Source organism: Setaria italica, chromosome V (genome assembly GCF_000263155.2).
Source record: "Setaria italica strain Yugu1 chromosome V, Setaria_italica_v2.0, whole genome shotgun sequence".
Lineage (NCBI taxonomy): Eukaryota > Viridiplantae > Streptophyta > Magnoliopsida > Poales > Poaceae > Setaria > Setaria italica.
The window spans coordinates 4,139,744-4,157,350 of record NC_028454.1 but is presented as its reverse complement, the minus strand read 5'-3'; the positions used below and the strand labels follow the sequence as shown (position 1 = coordinate 4,157,350).

Here is a 17,607-nt window from a genome sequence, read left to right as displayed (position 1 = left end):
GTTCAAAATAATAATGATTTTTTAAGGTGAATTGTACCGATTCATTCACGATGAAGTCATCCCACTTAACCCACTTAATTTATTATTCTACTGGTAGGAGTGAATCAAACAAATTGGTTGAACCCTATCATCCAAGATCATCCATACCTATATTGTATTATACATTGATGCAGATTTTCTTACAGATTGCACGGTAAATCAACACATCCAGAATCTCATGCAAAGGTCCTGTTTGGTTCTTTAGGAGCTACTAAAATTCCTATCCCATCGAATGTTTAGATACTAATTAAGAGTATTAAACATAAACTAATTATAAAATCAATTGTACATATGGAGGTTAATTTGCGAGATGAAACTATTAAGACTAATTAGTTCATGATTTGACAATGTGGTGCTACAGTAAACATGTGCTAATGATGGGTTAATTAGGTTTAATAGATTCGTCTTAGGAATTAGCCTCCATCTGTGTAATTAGTTTTATAATTAGCTCATGTTTAGTTCTCTTAATTAGTCTCAAATATTCGATGTGATATGAATTTTAATCCGGACCAAAGATCCAAACACCTTCTAAGACCATCTTAAAAGCAATTGATTTCTTTTGAGAGGGTGTTGGTTTCTTGATTTATGCTGTTAGATTAATCCCACATTTGAAATAGGTCATATTTAAACTCTTCCTCACATGCATATTTTAGTGTCGTTATTTCATAGACTCCGCATGGTACTTAATTTGTGACTAATCAATAGTTGGTAAAAAATTCTATGCGTCAAGGCATGAGAATGAAAAATCTATTGGAAGTAACCTATCTTTATATGACTGCTTAAATATAAGTTATATATTGCATTAGTTTAACACATAAGCTCAGGGCCGGACCTAGCCAAATTTCGTCCATGCCCAAAGCTAATAATACTACACAACAATTTCTTACTTACATCTCTACTACTTAAAAAAATGAAAAGGCGACGTTTTTTCGTACATCATTCCGCTTCGGCTCCGTGGCCGTCGCTCCGATCCATCTCCTTCCGTCTGATTCCCCTCCACCCCTCCGAGCCATCCCTCCGTTCCTTTTTTTTCTTTTCTTTTTTCTGGAACCCCATCGCGCCACCAGCCCCCCTCGCCCCCCCTCATCTCGCCGCCGCCGCCGTCGCCCGGTCGCGAGCTGAAGGCTGGCTCCCCCGTCATCTCGCCGCCCCCGTCCTTTTTTTTTCTCGAACCGCCGCCGCCGCCGCCTCGCCATTCTTCACACTACACCGCCCGGCCTGCACCTGCTCGCCGTCGCCACGTCCTGCACCATCTCCCCATCCTCGACCCACCACCACCAGTCCACCACAGCACACCTGAAAACCGCAAATCACTTGGGTAGTTCAAGAACTCGCACATCTATGCGATTGTTGAATCTGTGCCTCCTGAAATTGCTTCAAGAACCTTTGGCATGGGAGGCACATCGACCTTAATCAGGCCCTCAAGAATCCGGACTACTTCTCCCATAGTCAGTCTGCGGGACTCGTGATCCTGAATACACCAACAAGCAACTCGGCAAGCCCTTTCAACCTCTTCCAGATTGATGCCATCGTGCATGCTTTCATCCACCAAGCACTGCACATTCCCCTGAAGGAGTTTATTTACAACTTGTACCGGCAAGTAGGTACTATCGCTGTTATATTCTTCTCCGGAGTTTCTTCTTCCAAATATGATTTCTAACAGTACCATTCCGTAACTGTAAACATCTACTTTTGATGAGATAGCCACGCCACTTATCCATTCAGGAGCAAGATATCCTATAGTTCCTCTCATTGTTGTTATGGCTCGGCTAAAATCTCTTCGAACAAACTTTGCCATCCCAAAATCTGCAATCTTAGGAACAAAAGAAGCATCTAAAAGAATGTTCTGCGGCTTAATGTCGCAATGGATAATACAGTCTTGGCAATTCTCATGCAAATAGGCTAATCCTCTAGCAACGCCAAGTGCTATCTTGTACCGAGTACCCCAACACAAGGGCATGCCACTGCTCTGAAACAGATGGGCATCAAGAGAATGGTTTGGCATATACTCATAGACAAGCAATCTTTTGCTTCCTTGGCAGCAAAAGCCAATTAACTTGACCAAGTTAATATGCTGGATCATTCCTATCGAACTCACTTCTGCCCTGAATTCCTTCTCTCCTTGACGAGCACCATCAAGTCTTTTAACTGCAATGACAGTTGAGTCAGGTAAAACACCCTTAAACACAGATCCAAAACTACCACCTCCTAATTTTTCTGAGAAGTTTTTTGTTGCATGTTGCAAATCTTTGTATCCAAAAGCCATGATTCCTCCTCTGATGTTGCTTGGTTCCATAGATGAATGCTGCCTTTTCCGTCTCCTGAAAAACATGCAAATAATTGCAAACAGAGACAAAGCGGCGAAGATGGTTGCAGCAATCACCAACCGGACTATCATTCCTCTCCTGTGTTTTGAAGTTTTTAGCTCTTCGGCAGCAAGCCGAAGGTAAAGAATTCCTTCGCTGGCACTTCCATTATACCTTTGCACAACATTAAGCAGTTCAGAGTTCCAAACACTGCACGTACCAGAGTAGGAATATGCGTAGCAGGAGCAATCCCCAAGACAACTTTTTTCACATTCCTCGGCACTCCCAGTTTCAATGTGTTTGGCATTATCAGGGTATATAACATTCCTCATGGCATAGAACATGTCTGTCAGATCACCACTTATGCCTGAGTTGCTGCTGGCACAGTTTAAGGGAATGTTTCTGTTGCATCCGCCTGTTCGATCCCCTAGCTCCCAGTCTTCCTGTGACCTGATGGAGAAACCCTTCATACAGTTGCAGAAAGGGAGCACATCCTCTCTGCAAACCGTAAACGGTCCGCAGACAGCATACGCCTCGCACTGAGCCCCTGGTTTTGGATAAAAGAATATCCACTCCGCTGAAGCATCAGACCAGAGCATCATCTTTGCTTGCCCGTCTACATCAAGCACATACCTTGTGACCATGGTCTCGTTTTTTAACCAGTATGTGTAGTACTCTTCCCGATCATTGCTAACGAACTCGGAGAAGAACAAATAGCGAGCCGACATCTCCGGCATGTTGCTGAAGTACTGCCCCTCCCATTGCCCGGATGACCAGTATGTAACCGAAGAGTTCCATGAAAGGAGCAGCTCGAAGTTGGCAGACTCAGGAGATGGGCGGCCAGAGTAGATGCCCGGAGACAGATCGTGCGAGTTCTTGTTGGAGACAAGGCCATGGGTCCACCCGGTCACCTTGTTCCTGCTCACCCTGGCACCGGGGAGGAAAGTGTCGGTCATGTGGTCGAAGCTCCTCCAGAAGATGGTAGTCGAGTTCGACGCGTCGGACAGGACGAGGTCTCTGCTGTTGAGCAGCACGGCGATGGTGTTGTTCGTTGTGGTGTTCGCCTGGCTCGACCACAGAATTGACCGGTTGGGTCGGTTGAAGATGGCGAGGTTGCCATCGTCGGAGATGATGAGCTCCGACGAGGTTCCATCGAGGAGCGGGTTCTCCCGGTTGGCCACCCAAGCTGGGGTCAACTTCGGGACTGTGTTGAACCATATGCCCAAGTACCATTTCGGGGTACTGGAGCGGCTGCCGGTCGATCTTTGGAAGAATCCCAGTGCGAACTTGCCATTCTTGGAGACGAGCTTCCCGCCACGGCCGGCGAGTGTCTGACCGGCCGAGATGGTGTCCGCCGCGGAGCACAGGGATGTGGCAATGATCAGGATGCAGAAGGAAACTGGGATGAATATGTAGGTTGAGGGCATGTTGGATTGGCTGTGTTTATGGTTCACCATTCAATGCAGGCGATTATGCTGGAAGCCTGGAAGAAGGGTGCTTTTATCACATCTTATTGTATCAGTAAGTCGCTGGCAGTGAATGATGATTAGTTGGAAGCCTAAAATAAAGAAACTGAAAATAATTGCATCAGCCATGGACAATTGCTCATTGTGTTAGATATTTTTATGGGCGTCCCTTATTGAATGTATAGAAGACGCCATTGTCGACTTGGTCATTGTGTTTGATAGTCTCTAATCACAACTTCGATCATCAGTTTCTGCTGTAATAATGAAGCGTTAGCAGCCATTTGGTTTCAAAAAAAAGTGTTAGCAGCCATGTTCCAGGAACAAGGAATGTGGTACTACACTTATGAAAGGTTTTCATGCATGTTCCAGGAACATGACCATGTTCCAGATTCCTGGCTGCTAAGGGCGAGTCCACCCTTAAGAAGGTTCCTTGCTAACTCCCAGGTGGATCTCTGGTCTGGCCAAAATCTCATTTGCACATCTCTACTGTCTACTACTTGAAAAAAGTGAAAAGGCGACGTTTTTTCGTGCGCATGTAGATTTTCTTGATAAAGGGATGGAAAATGGATCGGTTACATTGATCTGGATGTGTTCATGCTGATTTATCGAAATTCGAATTGAAAAATGGATTGGTATGGATGTGTAGGAATCTGAAAAATGGATTGATATGTGTAATCTGGCCAATAACCATGTATGATTTCACTCAACAACCTTCCTGACATGAAAATTTATCAAATCAGTGATTCAATTTTACCCTTCAACTATGTCTCATGTGCATTATTGAGATTTTTCTAACCCTTTAACTATCATCTTGCTGTTGGCTGCAATGAGGTAGAGAAACAGGAGAGGAGAGAGACTCAGCCAAAGGCATATGGAGGAAGAAGGGGTATGGATGGAAAAGAATATGCAGGTTGAGATAAATAACTTGCCTCATATACCATGTTCGTAGGTAGGGGTCTACTTGTTCTATGCAATGGACCATCCTTGCCTGGAAATTGCACCTTACACCAACTAACAAGAGAGAAAACTGAATTTATAATGGCCAGGTCACTCTGTAGGTGGAGGACCTCTTCGCCAAGGTGAAATGGCACCTACCGCTGCGATCGCAAAAGTAAATACTCCCTCCGAAGCTCCGCTCATACATGATGTCTAGGACAACCAGTTTAATTTATTTTTGAACTAATTAACTTGCTATAAACATTACTGTATATTTAAGAATGGAGGTAGTAGTATCAAATGCCAGTCAAAACAGCATACACCATATAACTTTGCTCAGTCAAGTCAACCATCACAATTTGCCAACAGAAACTGCGTGGACTAGAAGCAACTGACTTTGAGAAGGAAAATTGGTGGTGAGACCCAGCCAAACTGAAGGCATGCCAATGAATGTCAACTACTGCATTCCTTTTTATGTGATCAACTATCAATAATCAGTTGATTAGTAAAAGTGTAACGACAAAGATATGACAACTTGCAATAAAGAAAAAATTAAGAGGTTGTCAAATTGATGACAACAAAGTTTTCAATATCTAGGTCATCATCATCATTCAATATTCAAGTGATTGGTAAGCTCGAAGCAACATTGTACTGGACAAACTAAACAAGCTCATTGTGCTAGCAGAAAGACCTCGGAAAGAGACTACTAAAACAGTCTATGTAACTGATACGGGGTTGCAAGTAGATTCTGCAAACCTGGCAGCTCCCCAGATGGAGATAGCAACCAGAGTCATCCTGCTCCTCTTGCTATCAGCCGGCGTTGGTGTAGCACAAAATGCTTCTGGAGGAGGAGCACATGAGGTCCATGTTGGAGTTATCCTTGACTTGGGGTCCTTGGTCGGCAAAATAGCAATTACCAGCATTTCATTGGCTCTAGAGGACTTCTATACTGCCCACCAGAACTATAGCACAAAGCTTGTTCTCCACATCAGGGATTCCACGAGTGATGATGTGCAGGCTGCAGCTCAAGGTAGATGTTCTAAAACCTTGCGGTGTGCCAATTCCATTTACCTGTTCCTTTTGTGGTGCTGAATTAAAAGTTGCACGCACCATTGCCCAACTGTGCTTTGTGCACAATCCTTTTATTTAAAGCATAAATCGATACAAATTCATTCAGCACGACTAAGTGGCCATGGGAGAGCAAGCATGCAAATAAGCTGCTAGAACGAGGCATGACCAGAGTGTTTGCATAACAATATAAACTTGATGTAAAAGGAGCAATATGCATAAAGAAAAAGAAAACATGAAGAATCTTGGCCATTCCATGTGGGGACAAGCAACCTTCATTAGTGAAAATGAATGGTTCTCAACAAATAGATCAGGCAGGTTTCGCAAAAAAAAAAAAAGATCAGGACAAAAACAACATTGAAAGAAATCGTGGAGGGCCAGGGCTTCTTCAATCGGGGGAGGCTTTCATAAAACATTATCAGGTATTTATGTTTATCTGTTTCTTTTGGGCTGCTATTGCTGTTTAGTTGAATTCATTTGTATGTTTTCTTTTCTCAATACATAACTTCCTATCTAAGTTCCAAGAAAACAATGTTAACAAAACTAATTTAGTCAAAGAAAAAGTTCCAAGAAAACATAGTGAACAACACACATCTTGGTTGTTCGCATTCAATTCTGCTCATACTAAACTGTTTTTAATTGAACTGAATGAGGCCCATATTTTTGCTGACCTTTGTAGTACCAGTTTTATCTGTTCTATATTTCTATTTTCCCACACAATGATCAGTTTTATTAGTATAAATGTTTACCCCTTTCTGATAGCTGCAGAAATACAATTGTTTATGGCTGAAGGGTTAGTATATCAGTTTTTGCAGGTAAGACAGTAAACAAGAAGAAAACGGTGTTTGTTCTCCTTTCCCACCGGTCTATCGCTTTTACATTCACCACAACAAGAGGTGTTCCGTGTGCCAGCGATTGTGCAGCGTCATCGTCGAAGGGCAGGTACCCTGTTCCTCCATTCATTCTTTGTTGCCAGTGAAGAATCATGAATCCCTCTTCTTGTTGTTGCAGATTGTCGATTTGTCATGGATTTAGGATGGGATCTCTCTGGTTAGTAGCTTTCATCTTAGGGTTTCTAAATTTTTCCATTCCATCCCCAAGATCTCATTTTCACTGGCTGCTCTGTAAAAATCATCCCAATTGTAGTTCATAGGCAGAGGTTAGGCTGGCATCGGCAGATGTATTCACAATTGATGAGTAATCCCCTCTAGAGATGCTAGCCATTATCCTTGATTGACTGGTAAGCTCTCCTCCCTCCGCTCAAATTGCATCACCATGTTGAAAATTTTAGATTGTATTGAGAAAATATTTCATTGCATTCCGGTGGCTGCCTTGGTTGAAATACTCGCAGGTGAGGGTGAAGGAAGTTTCGTAGTGTTTTACAAGGCAAATCTGTGTATGTATATGTAATCGATGTGTATCAATTACCTTTGGATAGTGCGTCAATTTCCTTCCTGTTATATCATTCCAATTAGCTTCCTGTTATATTATTCCAACAGTTGGTGTCTTTTCCTATTCCAACAGATTATCAGCTTGCTTGAAATTTTTCATGAACAAATGAAAGATATGCTCTCTTGAATGATTATTCGGCACATCACTTCATGATTTCATTTCTCCTGTTGGCAGACAGAGGCACCATCAACTAAGAACCATTGGTGGTCAACTGGTCATGGTGGTTATACTGAATAACTCAGAAGCTATCGTACCTCTGCCAAAAGAAAGTGCTGACAGCCGAATTGGTAAACAACTTCTTTAGTCAAGCTCAATGATTTACCTGATTTTGTACTCTGCACACTTGGCAATGTGTTCTGATTTCTGAATTCTGCATCTCAAAGCCTATTCATGCTTTGAGACTTTTTCAGTCACAGAAACTCTGAAGGCAACTACACATCATTGGTCTCTGTCTGAAGTCTTGCGTTAACTGAAGATGTGTCAAGATAAATATTGAAAGGTACGGTGATGGTGATTCGAGGACCTTCACGAGGTGAAACAATCGCTGATGAAACTCATAATGCTTAATGATCACAGGTGATGGTGACCGCTATATGTTGCTCAAGTGCAAGTATGAAGAAGCATTACTGTGTTGCAGGATTTTCATGCTGAGTTATTTCTCTGATTAATTTTGTCCATGCAGGTTGCAGAATCTCTGGGACATGTTATACTCGGGTGGCGGTCAGTTCCAATTGACAACTCAGACTTGGGTGAATCTGCACTTGAGACTGAGGCACTGAGCCAGTCATTGAGCAGTTTTTCATCACCAAGAGTTCCATATCAGAGGCTGAGTTTGAGCAACATGTCATTCCATGAGTTTACAATTTGAAGTTACAGTGCACACATGATGGATTTGGTTTAACTTTTTTTTATGAACTTTTGCAGCTATATATTCTTAGGGGACAGAAGAGGATTTGTATAAGTGGAATTGGATATGAGTTGATTCTATAGGTTCTACTTGGAAGATTAATTGGTTGTAGGCTTGTATCTTATCCTGTGTTTGGTGGCTTTGGTCAAATGAAATTTAGCAATGGACAAACCCCGATGGGGTGTTCATTTTTTATTCTACGTATACACATGAAATGTTTCTATGTTATGATTAAGACATATACTATAATAATATGCTTAGTATTTTAGACATCCAGAAATAACGTTTACTAATCATGCAACCGTGGATATTTTTATATGCACCAAGTCAAAGTAAAATCTAGAAACTTGAAAGATTTCCACAATACCGGGAGAATGTCTGTTTACACGATTCTATTATAACATTATAATCTAGATTACCTCCTTCCTATTCTTTAGTTTCAGCTTAAATAACATTGGCTAGGTCATTACACTTTGTTTCTGGTAAGCTGGTGACCAATTTTGTAGATGCACACATGGTCGGAATCCATTTACACTTTGTTTCTGGTAAGCTGGTCATCAATTTTGTAGATGCACACATGGTCGGAATCCATGTTGCTTGCTGTTGACATATAATTTGAAATGTTCTCTTTGTCTGTCCTAGGTGTGATTGATCAAATGTCAAAACAAGTATCTTATATACAGGTACGTGTATGAGAAATCTTGAGTTTGATTACAGATGTTTTTTTTCCTTGCAGACATGAACATATTGTAGAATCAATTGCTTGTTTTTAGCATCTCAATACATGCTTCATGTGTGAGTTATCTTTGCAAGAAAAGGATAGTTAGCCCTTTACAAACGCAAGCCTTGCCTTTTCCATGTGTGGATTATGTAGCAGATGAGTGAAATATGAATTCAGACCCCTGAGATTATATTTCCTTTAGCAGTTTATGACTAATATCCTATTTTCTTGTTAACTGTAGCCGACCCTTTTCCACCTTCTTTGGACCGCAATTTAAATATTGAATTTCGGATGGATAGATTGAGATACATCTGGGTAATATTTTGAAGCTTTAGCTGATAACCTAAATCTGTCTGCTTGTAGAAGTTCTATTGAGAGAAGTTCAATAGCCCATTGGAGATCAGGCATATCCCATTATTTATTTGATAAAAGAGTAAGCTTTATTTTGTAAATAGAAAATGCAATGAAAAGGCCATGTAATGTGATAAATTGTGTTGGAAACAGTTTGTTGGTCTGTGATTTAAATCCACCGACCGGATCGAACACTATAAACTGTGAGCAAATGTTGTCTTGTTATTGTAACATACTATTATAAATATTATATGTTGTATTTATGAGTATGCTATTTGGGTTATGTTATGTGTTGTCTCTATTATTTTACAGTAAGCCATGAGTTAAAAGCTTTTATCTCTACAGGATTACATTACGTGTCAAGCTTTGTTTAATTTATTAAGTATTTTCGTAGATTAAATATTTTTTAATATTTATACTTATTTTTAGGCTGCTATTGTCTTATTTAGTAGTTCGTATATTGTAATGTAAATGTAAATATTTTATTACCCGTAGTAACGCACGGAAAAACGTCGTACTTCTTCGCCCTCCGCGCTAATCGTCCCGCGGTGAGTCGATTTTAAGCCCTCCGTGCGCGGCAGAAGCGGCGACGGAGGCCTATCAGCCCTCCGATCGAAGGAACGCCCCTCCGCCTCCGAGGAATCCGCACAACCTTTCGTTTCTTTGTTGCGAGCGATTTCGCTTCCCCTCCGTGCGATCACTTCCTGCATCCGAAAATCGTGCTTCTCTGCCGCTCCCATCACCTCACCAATCACGGAGGCACACCACTCAGATATACATCCTCCTCATCGCAAACCGCAGGCATCATCAGGCGTGGTGGCTGTCTTCAGTCTTCACCGTAGTGCGGCGCGCCGTCGAGTCCCACGCCGCCGGCCTCGAATCCTCTCGATTACCGCGCCGGGGTCGCTGTCCTGCTGAGTGCCAAAGCATCAACGAGCGCGTACTTGATCGAGTGCCAACTGCCGCAGCCACAGGTTGAACGGATCCGGCGACGTCCAGGTAAGGCTTGTTTTCTCTCTCTTTTTCCATTGCACGGATGTATGTCATATCCAAATGCGATTTATGGAGACAATTGCAATCCAATCCAGATGCGTTAGTGATATTATCCATCTCATCTACTTAGCATGGCTGTGGTCAAATCAATTGTGCATGTTTGTTTTCGACGTGACTCCTTTGTAGGATAATTTTCTTATGAGCAATTTCTGAATAGTTTTTGTACCAAGCTTTGATGAACTCAATCCAACAAATGTGCGTTGTTTGACTGACTGGATGTTTTTCCCAGCGCTGACCAAAAATCGGATGGAAGGGGAAGAAGAATAGAAATTCAGTTGCTAGAGAAAATGATTGGACTATAAAAGAGGAATCCAAATGGGTATAGTTGCGACTCCATGATGATTCGGCAGTCAAGAATTAGTTTCAGGTTTCTACTCTTCAGGTATGGCAACTCGTTTTAGGTCGATCTATCTCACTTTGCTTCCAAGGATGTGAATTTAGAGATTCAGAGTTTTTTTATTTAAGATGAGTTTATTAGCATGGTGTGGTTCTTGGGGTTCTAGATGGAGGATGAGTGTATCAGTGATTATTTTGCAGCCTAGAATGGCACCTCTCGGTGTTAACAGTAGTTACAGAGTGACAAACAAACTCAGTATTGCTTATTAGATTGGTTGGAGCATAGCTGGCAGAATTAGTCCTTTAGTTTCCAGTGTAGTACCTTTGACAGGATGCAGTTTCTCATGATAATTTTCCTCCCTGCTAATGCCTACTTTTGTTGCTGTGTTCGAAACATATTACAAGTTAGGGTAATAAACATTGTGGCTCCCTTTGAACTCAATCTAGCCAGTTTGTATGATATAGTCTATTCTAAATTTTGTTGTTTTTTCTTACATAGTATCTTTGCACTTGAAACCAGGGAGTTCTCACTGAATTTTTAAACTTGATATTGAGAAGGATTTTATACTTGCTGACCTTGGCATACTGCATCTGGTGACCTGACATTAGGACTAGCGGCTGCATACTACATCTGTGTTTATTGTAGTTTAGTGCCATCATATTGTTCTTCATAAGCAAAATCTTGTCTTTTTCTTCACTTCGGTGGCTGAATGCACATATGCCTAACAGCATGTGATCGTGTCCTTTTTCAGGTGTTTTCCCATCCTAAAAGAGACTTTAAAATGCTTCCATCTGTTACTAATGGTTTTTATACACTCCTTAGATTTAATTTTTGCAAATGGAGTCTGCAACACGATCTGGTGAACGCACTCTGTTCAAAGACCTATCCAACTCCATCACAAGTAATATTTATCAGACAATGTCTAGATGTCCTGTTTAATACAAGGTATATCAAGTTCTACTGCTTAAATGGAAAATAGTGGTAGATGCAAAGCCATATTACTGCCCCTTCACAGTGAAAAGAAACTTGAACAATATACTGGAAAGCAGGCACTACAAATTCTACTTTATTTGATTACGGTGCAAGCCCAGTTTGGGTTGGATACTGACATGCAGGTGGGAACTGTTGCGTCAAAATGTGCAAGGTTCCTGATTAAAGCACTATTAAAAAAATAATAGGCGTGAGAAGGGCTTGGAGATCTGGAGTATGGACAAAAGAGGCACGACAACACAAAATTGCTGAAGTTAATTAGGTTACATTGTTGTGCGGAAGTTTCCATATCTCATCGAAATAACTATTAGGTCGATATAGTTTTTCCGCTCCTTTTATTGCGTCAATTTTTTGGCTCCCGTGGCACGGGTAAATGGTTGTAGACACTATTGATTTGTTAATAGTCTGTACCTCTTGCCCATAGCAACACACAGGCATTGATTTTCTTTGGCTAAACATCTAATTTGTGGCTAATTGGTTTCTTTGACTAAACATCTAATTTGTGGCTAATTAACCAATACGAACCACTTTATTCGCTTTACTTAGTCACATGGATTATGGCATGCAAGGAATGAAAGTGTGGCTTAATATTAAAGCGCCTAATGGACCATCAAACACGCCTCGATTAAAATGAAGTCATCTCAATTCACAACTCCCAGTGAGAATATGAGCCTTGTGGCATCTATTAACAATTCAAGAGTATTTAAAAAATCGACATAATGATTTGTTTCGTACATTCATAATACCTTCATATTTTAAGGTGCTGTTTGGTTGGGCACTGTAAACACAAACATAAACGGAAATGAAAAGCAGTGCTAATAGTAACGGATGGAGCAAATTACTGGTTCAACACTGTAAACGCAAATAAATAATGGAAGCTGCGATGACCATGTTAGAGGAGATCTGGCGCCGCCGCCATTGTCGGCTCTCAGGAGTACTGCTGGTGTCGTGCCAGCTCATAACTTATGTAGGCCATGTAACTCGTGGAGACGGCGACATGCCACAAATATTGGAGGCAACAACTTGCCATGGCTGGATGTCAATATCGAACACGGTGGCAGCGCAAGGCTGCTCTATGAATTTGGATGCTCATCCTCCTCTCCATGTTAATTAAAGAAAAATGTATGTCGGTAAGGATGGAACGGGGGAAAGAGATGGGATAAACAAAAATCAATTTGGGATCTTAAATTGGTGACAATGGCGTTCATGTCTCTCACCGGCAGGTAAGGTCGCGTGAGGAATTGTCGGGCGATCGTGCGGGGCAGAAGATGGCGTTGCTCAATTCTTCGAGCCTAAGGGATGGATGCAAGAGGAAGACGAATCACGTAGTTATCCGTACGGTATCATTGTACCAACTTTGAATGGTCCGATACCTGAGGCAAAGGATTATAGGCTAAGCTGCACTAAAACGCGGGTAACGTAATCGCGTCTATATAAATTTAGAATTTTATCATGAAAAAACAAAATTAATATAAATGTTGATCACAGCACATGGATATAAAATATCCTAACTGGAAGGGTGGGGGGAAAAAATCACACATCGGATTTAATCGATTCGATCGTTCTGGTTTCCAACTCCTAAGCCGGTTCGAGTTCGACGCCACCGCCCATCGCTTTAACCCCGACCGCACCGAGTCGCCAAGGCAGCAGCCCGCAAAGACGCACCCGACGGACAGCCGCCTCCAGGTCCAGCTAGGGTTTCCGCCTCCTCTCCCCGCACGCGAATCAGGTTGGTGGCGCTCTCCCCCACGTCTCTCCCCTCCCCCGCCTTGATCCCCTCCCCTCTGATCCACTCGGCCGCGTCGCAGATCGCAGCGTTGATGGCGACGGCACCGGCGCCGGCGGACGCGAAGGCGGAGGCCGCCAAGATGGACCTCCTCGAGGACGACGACGAGTTCGAGGAGTTCGAGATCGACCAAGGTGCGCCCTCGCTTCCGTTACCGTGTTTCCTTTGATTCGGAGAAATAAGGTTTAGTTGATTGATTAGATGGAATTCCATGCTCTGCTCGGCTGCTGCTAGCATCTTGTTCATCTCTTCCGATTTGTTAGGGGAGGGATTTTAGCGGGATTAGGGGAAATTTAGAAGGGGTTTAGTTGTTTTTATTTGGAATCTCAATAATCTCAGACCTATCTGTCATTGCGTAACCACATATGCTGTTCCCCAGCAAAAAAAAAGGGTATATGCTCTTAATTTGGTGCCTGGATTTGCTTGGACTGGGCTAGTGCTTCTGAAGTAATTCAATTTTCTTTTTGTGGTGTCTAGTCTGTAAGTGGCCTGGTGCATATAACTCCCATCTTAAAAGATTTCCCCCTTGTATATTGTCCCATTTACTTTGGCAATATACAGTAAATGTTGTTCTAAAATGAAATAAGTCTAATGTAAAAGATGTTTTTTGCAAAATAGACTTATTCCTTCTGAAAAATTTAAAAGATGTTTTTGCAAAATAGACTTTTTCCTTCTAAAATTAGTGTTGTTAAGTGCTTGAATTGCTTACTACAAATGGGGCATTGTGCTGCATTGCAACTTTCTGTTTGAAACGATTGAGTCATTTAAAATGATGATTTGGCTACATGTTGAGCCACCCTGGGAACTCTGTTTTCAGCAACGTCTTTGCTTGTCCTTGGCGTACCTCCACAATTATGTAATTAGAATAGACTACCCTGAATTTTGAAGACAAGCAGAAGTGAAGATCAATACCATTGTTGTTGTGTTTAATGTGAGAAGTGTAAGCCAAATACTATATTGGTAATTCATATTCAAGTATGATCGTCAGATGCCAGCTTTATATCTAGTGAGCTAAACCTTGTTGTTTCAAATATTCAGTAACATTAACTGCTGTATGCTAATCACTTAGACTGCAAAGAAACAATGCCATAGGCTGTGTTGATAGAGATGATAATTAAGGGGTAAATATGTCGTTTCTTGGATCTTCCTGTTACCTTTTTTTTTTGTCCTTGTGGCACCTGTATGGTTGTGTTGATGTGCATACTTGAACGCGCTTGCTGGCATTGCTTGTGTTTGAAATTTGGACTTTGTAATACTCCACCTTCTGTTCCCAGTCAAATAATTCGTAACATAAAGATTCTGGTCCAAGTAAAACTGAACTACTCTATATAGCAGTGCCTATTCTGATATAGGAAGAGGGGTGGTGTTTGGAAATAACCCTATGCCTATTTTGTTTGATTGAATAAAGCAAAAGAAGGGAGCTATTTACTATTGAGAGGGCACGCGGGGGAAATGGCCAACTACTGAGTAGGGGTCTTCTCTCTCCACCTATGGGAGAAGGGGCTGCAGGGGGAAAAGTAGGGCCTCTCTAGAGTAGAGACCCAAGTAGGGACCTTGCTGGAGTACATTTTTTGCTCTCTGCCCCTACTTTTTGAGTAAGGGTCTGTGTAGGGACCTTGCTGGAGTTGCTCTTAGTCCAATTGTTTAGTTGAACTAAAATTAGCCGTACAGGTTAGTATTAGGTTGGTTATGTGCATGGCTATGCTTCGATGTGTTATTAGTTTTGGCCAGCAAAATATCAACAAAGCTCCCTTCTGATGTATCCCTGAGTCTATTGCCTATCTAGAACCCCGCCATCTAGTGCTTTCTACCTCCAGATCATGCCATCTACTCCCTCCGTCCCGCAAAGAGTGTCCCTTTAGTCCTGTCCTAAGTCAAACCATCTTATGTTTGACCAAGTTTATATAAAAATATATCAATGCTTTTGATGTCTAGCAAGTTTCATTAGATTCGTTATGAAGTATATTTTCATAGCATACCTATTTAGTGTTATAAATATTGATACTCTTCATTGTAAACTTGGTCAAACTTAAAATAGTTTGACTTAGGACAAACCTAAAGGGACACTCTTTGCGGGACGGAGGGGTAGCCTCTTAATCCTGTGGAAGATGGTAGTTACTGCAGCTGTGATCTTGGTTTATGACAACTTGGTCGGATTTGACAATCACCCATGCCTCCATGGCTTCTGCCACCATCTATCCATGTTGCCGCTAATTCTGTTGTAGCAATGTCTAGACAATAATGGAACCAGGGTCAGCACAGATAGATAGACAGATAGAATTGATGTGAGTCAGCGAGTGTATCAGAGGATCTGATACCATGTAATCATGAACCACACCTGGTTATATGGCATGGTTGGAGGTGGAAAACACTAGATGGAGGGCACTTGGTAGTGAGGAGCAGAGAAAGAATTGGTTAAATGAGCTTTACTGTTACTCATTGCTCGACAAAACTAAAAAATAGTGGGTGTATAAATAACGATGCACCAAATCAATCTAACCCAACATAGCCTGCTTTAGTTATCATAAGATTCTTACTTCGCTTCTAATGAACATATGTTTTGATCCACTCATGCTATTGGATGATTTTTTATGCGTCAAATAGCTGTAATGAACTGAGCTCACCTCAATGGTAACTCGATTGGGAGGATTTTGCTCAGGGAATAATGGTAGGATTAGATGAGAGGCTTGCCTTTTCATTGCTTGCCAAAGCACTATTTTCATCTATGCCTTGAAAACATGGTCATTTATCTTTTCTTTTTCCTTGCAAACAAATGTAGGAATCGATAGTCTATATATATTATGCTGCACATAAAATTTCTGAATTCCCTAGCCACTAGACCTTGTGGTTTGAATGCTTGTTACTCACATGTTCCTATCACGCAGAATGGGACGACAAGGAAGAAGGCAATGAAGCCGTCCAACAGTGGGAGGACGACTGGGATGACGATGATGTTAACGATGATTTCTCGCTGCAGCTGAGGAAAGAACTGGAGGGCGCCAGCGCCCAGAAGAGCTGAATTATCTCTAGTATAAATGTTACTCTTGTGTGGCCGTTACTTTCTGCGCCATAATGTGCTTCGGACAGTTCCTGGGAGTAACCTAATTTGCTTAATAGTGCTACGAGAAAGTTTATGCCCGGGCTGTATTTTCCATATTACCGTTGAATTTCTATATGAATGATGGCACAATAAATTTTATGGACACGTATGGACAGGTCTGCCTTCCTTGGCTCAGGTGCACTAGCGGAAACGCAAGGTCCTTCGCCAATTTTCGATCTCTTTTGTCTTTTTCTCTAACCGTGGTGTGGCCAACGAAGAAGCGGTGATTACTCCAGGCACTAGGGGCTTGTTTGCTTCTTGCCTGTATCTACCTGTCTGGATCAGGCAGCTTATTCAGGCTTTGTTTGCTTCTCTCTGGACCAGCCGACTTATTCAGGCCGTCGATTTCGACTGCCAGCTCGTCAGCTGCCGGGCTGAGGGCCGAAACCAAACGAGGGCGAAGGCCACAGCCCACAACCAAACAAGCGCGTGTTTGGTTGCACGCTATACCTGGCCACGCTTCACTTGCGGCGCAGCCATAGAAATAGTCATTGCCATAGAAATAGTCATTGCTTGGTTGCTATCGAATCCTTGGCGCGCCACACGAAATCTAATTAATTTCTGCACCTGTGGCTCGTCTAACCGGTGCTGCTTTTTCGCGCCACAACTGCGGCGGGGGCGCGCGTGGCTTGGCAGGGCATGGCCTGCCACCAAGATCCTTGAGCTGTCGTTGTGCCGGTAGCCTACACCAGAAATTAAAAACTGTGTCTCGTATGAGATCCTTGAGCTCAGCGCTTAGAATCTTGAGCTTGACAACGGAAATTCCCTTTTCTCGAGAACTTGCCTGGTAACCACTTCGTTAAGAAGAACATCACAGATCCCTGTAGAAGTTTATTTTGGACTTACGTCGTATTCCTATTTTTCTAAATCTATTTTAAAATCAAACGGCCTTATTTTTGGTAGGCGACGTACCCTTAATCAGCGAAGAAACTTTATCAATCTTTACATATGTAATATTTACATATGTTTACCAACTTGTTTTAAAAAAAATTGAGGATCCCTTTAATTCAGCTTTCAACCTGTTGTGGCATTAAAAAAAGTCAAAAACCAATTAAAAGGGTTGGCTTCCCAAAGCTACAGGAAAAAGTAGCTTTT

The 17,607-nt window shown here is 42.0% G+C and overlaps 2 protein-coding genes and 2 long non-coding RNA genes across 5 annotated transcripts; 3 read left to right on the top strand and 1 right to left on the bottom strand.

Moving 5' to 3' along the window:
- Positions 1-1,087: 1,087 nt before the first annotated feature.
- On the bottom strand, positions 1,088-6,226 carry LOC101754487 (G-type lectin S-receptor-like serine/threonine-protein kinase At2g19130). Its single transcript, XM_012846173.3, has one exon. The coding sequence runs from the start codon at positions 3,800-3,802 to the stop codon at positions 1,379-1,381; it is 2,424 nt and encodes an 807-aa protein (XP_012701627.1). The 5' UTR covers positions 3,803-6,226; the 3' UTR covers positions 1,088-1,378.
- Positions 6,227-6,874: 648 nt separating this feature from the next.
- Positions 6,875-9,448, top strand: LOC111257227. Its single transcript, XR_002677632.1, has 5 exons — positions 6,875-7,055; positions 7,442-7,554; positions 7,651-7,843; positions 7,950-8,857; positions 9,259-9,448. It is a non-coding gene; the product is annotated as an uncharacterized LOC111257227 (long non-coding RNA).
- A 399-nt stretch (positions 9,449-9,847) lies between these two features.
- Positions 9,848-12,070, top strand: LOC101754212. 2 transcript variants are annotated; one of them, XR_215145.2, is made up of 3 exons: positions 9,848-10,245; positions 10,529-10,681; positions 11,388-12,070. It is a non-coding gene; the product is annotated as an uncharacterized LOC101754212 (long non-coding RNA). The 2 variants fall into 2 exon arrangements; XR_002677930.1 differs by having other exon boundaries at positions 10,529-12,070.
- Positions 12,071-13,195: 1,125 nt separating this feature from the next.
- On the top strand, positions 13,196-16,647 carry LOC101753815 (protein DELETION OF SUV3 SUPPRESSOR 1(I)). Its single transcript, XM_004967658.3, has 3 exons — positions 13,196-13,355; positions 13,435-13,546; positions 16,298-16,647. The coding sequence occupies exons 2-3, from the start codon at positions 13,447-13,449 to the stop codon at positions 16,429-16,431; spliced, it is 234 nt and encodes a 77-aa protein (XP_004967715.1). The 5' UTR covers positions 13,196-13,355; positions 13,435-13,446; the 3' UTR covers positions 16,432-16,647.
- Positions 16,648-17,607: the final 960 nt, after the last annotated feature.

Excerpts from the sequence above, each read along its gene's own strand:
- LOC101754487 (XM_012846173.3), bottom strand. The coding sequence starts at position 3,802 with ATGGTGAACCATAAACACAGCCAATCCAACATGCCCTCAACCTACATA.
- LOC101753815 (XM_004967658.3), top strand. The coding sequence starts at position 13,447 with ATGGCGACGGCACCGGCGCCGGCGGACGCGAAGGCGGAGGCCGCCAAG. Across the intron at positions 13,547-16,297 it reads GGAGTTCGAGATCGACCAAG|AATGGGACGACAAGGAAGAA; the intron begins GTGCGCCCTCGC and ends CCTATCACGCAG.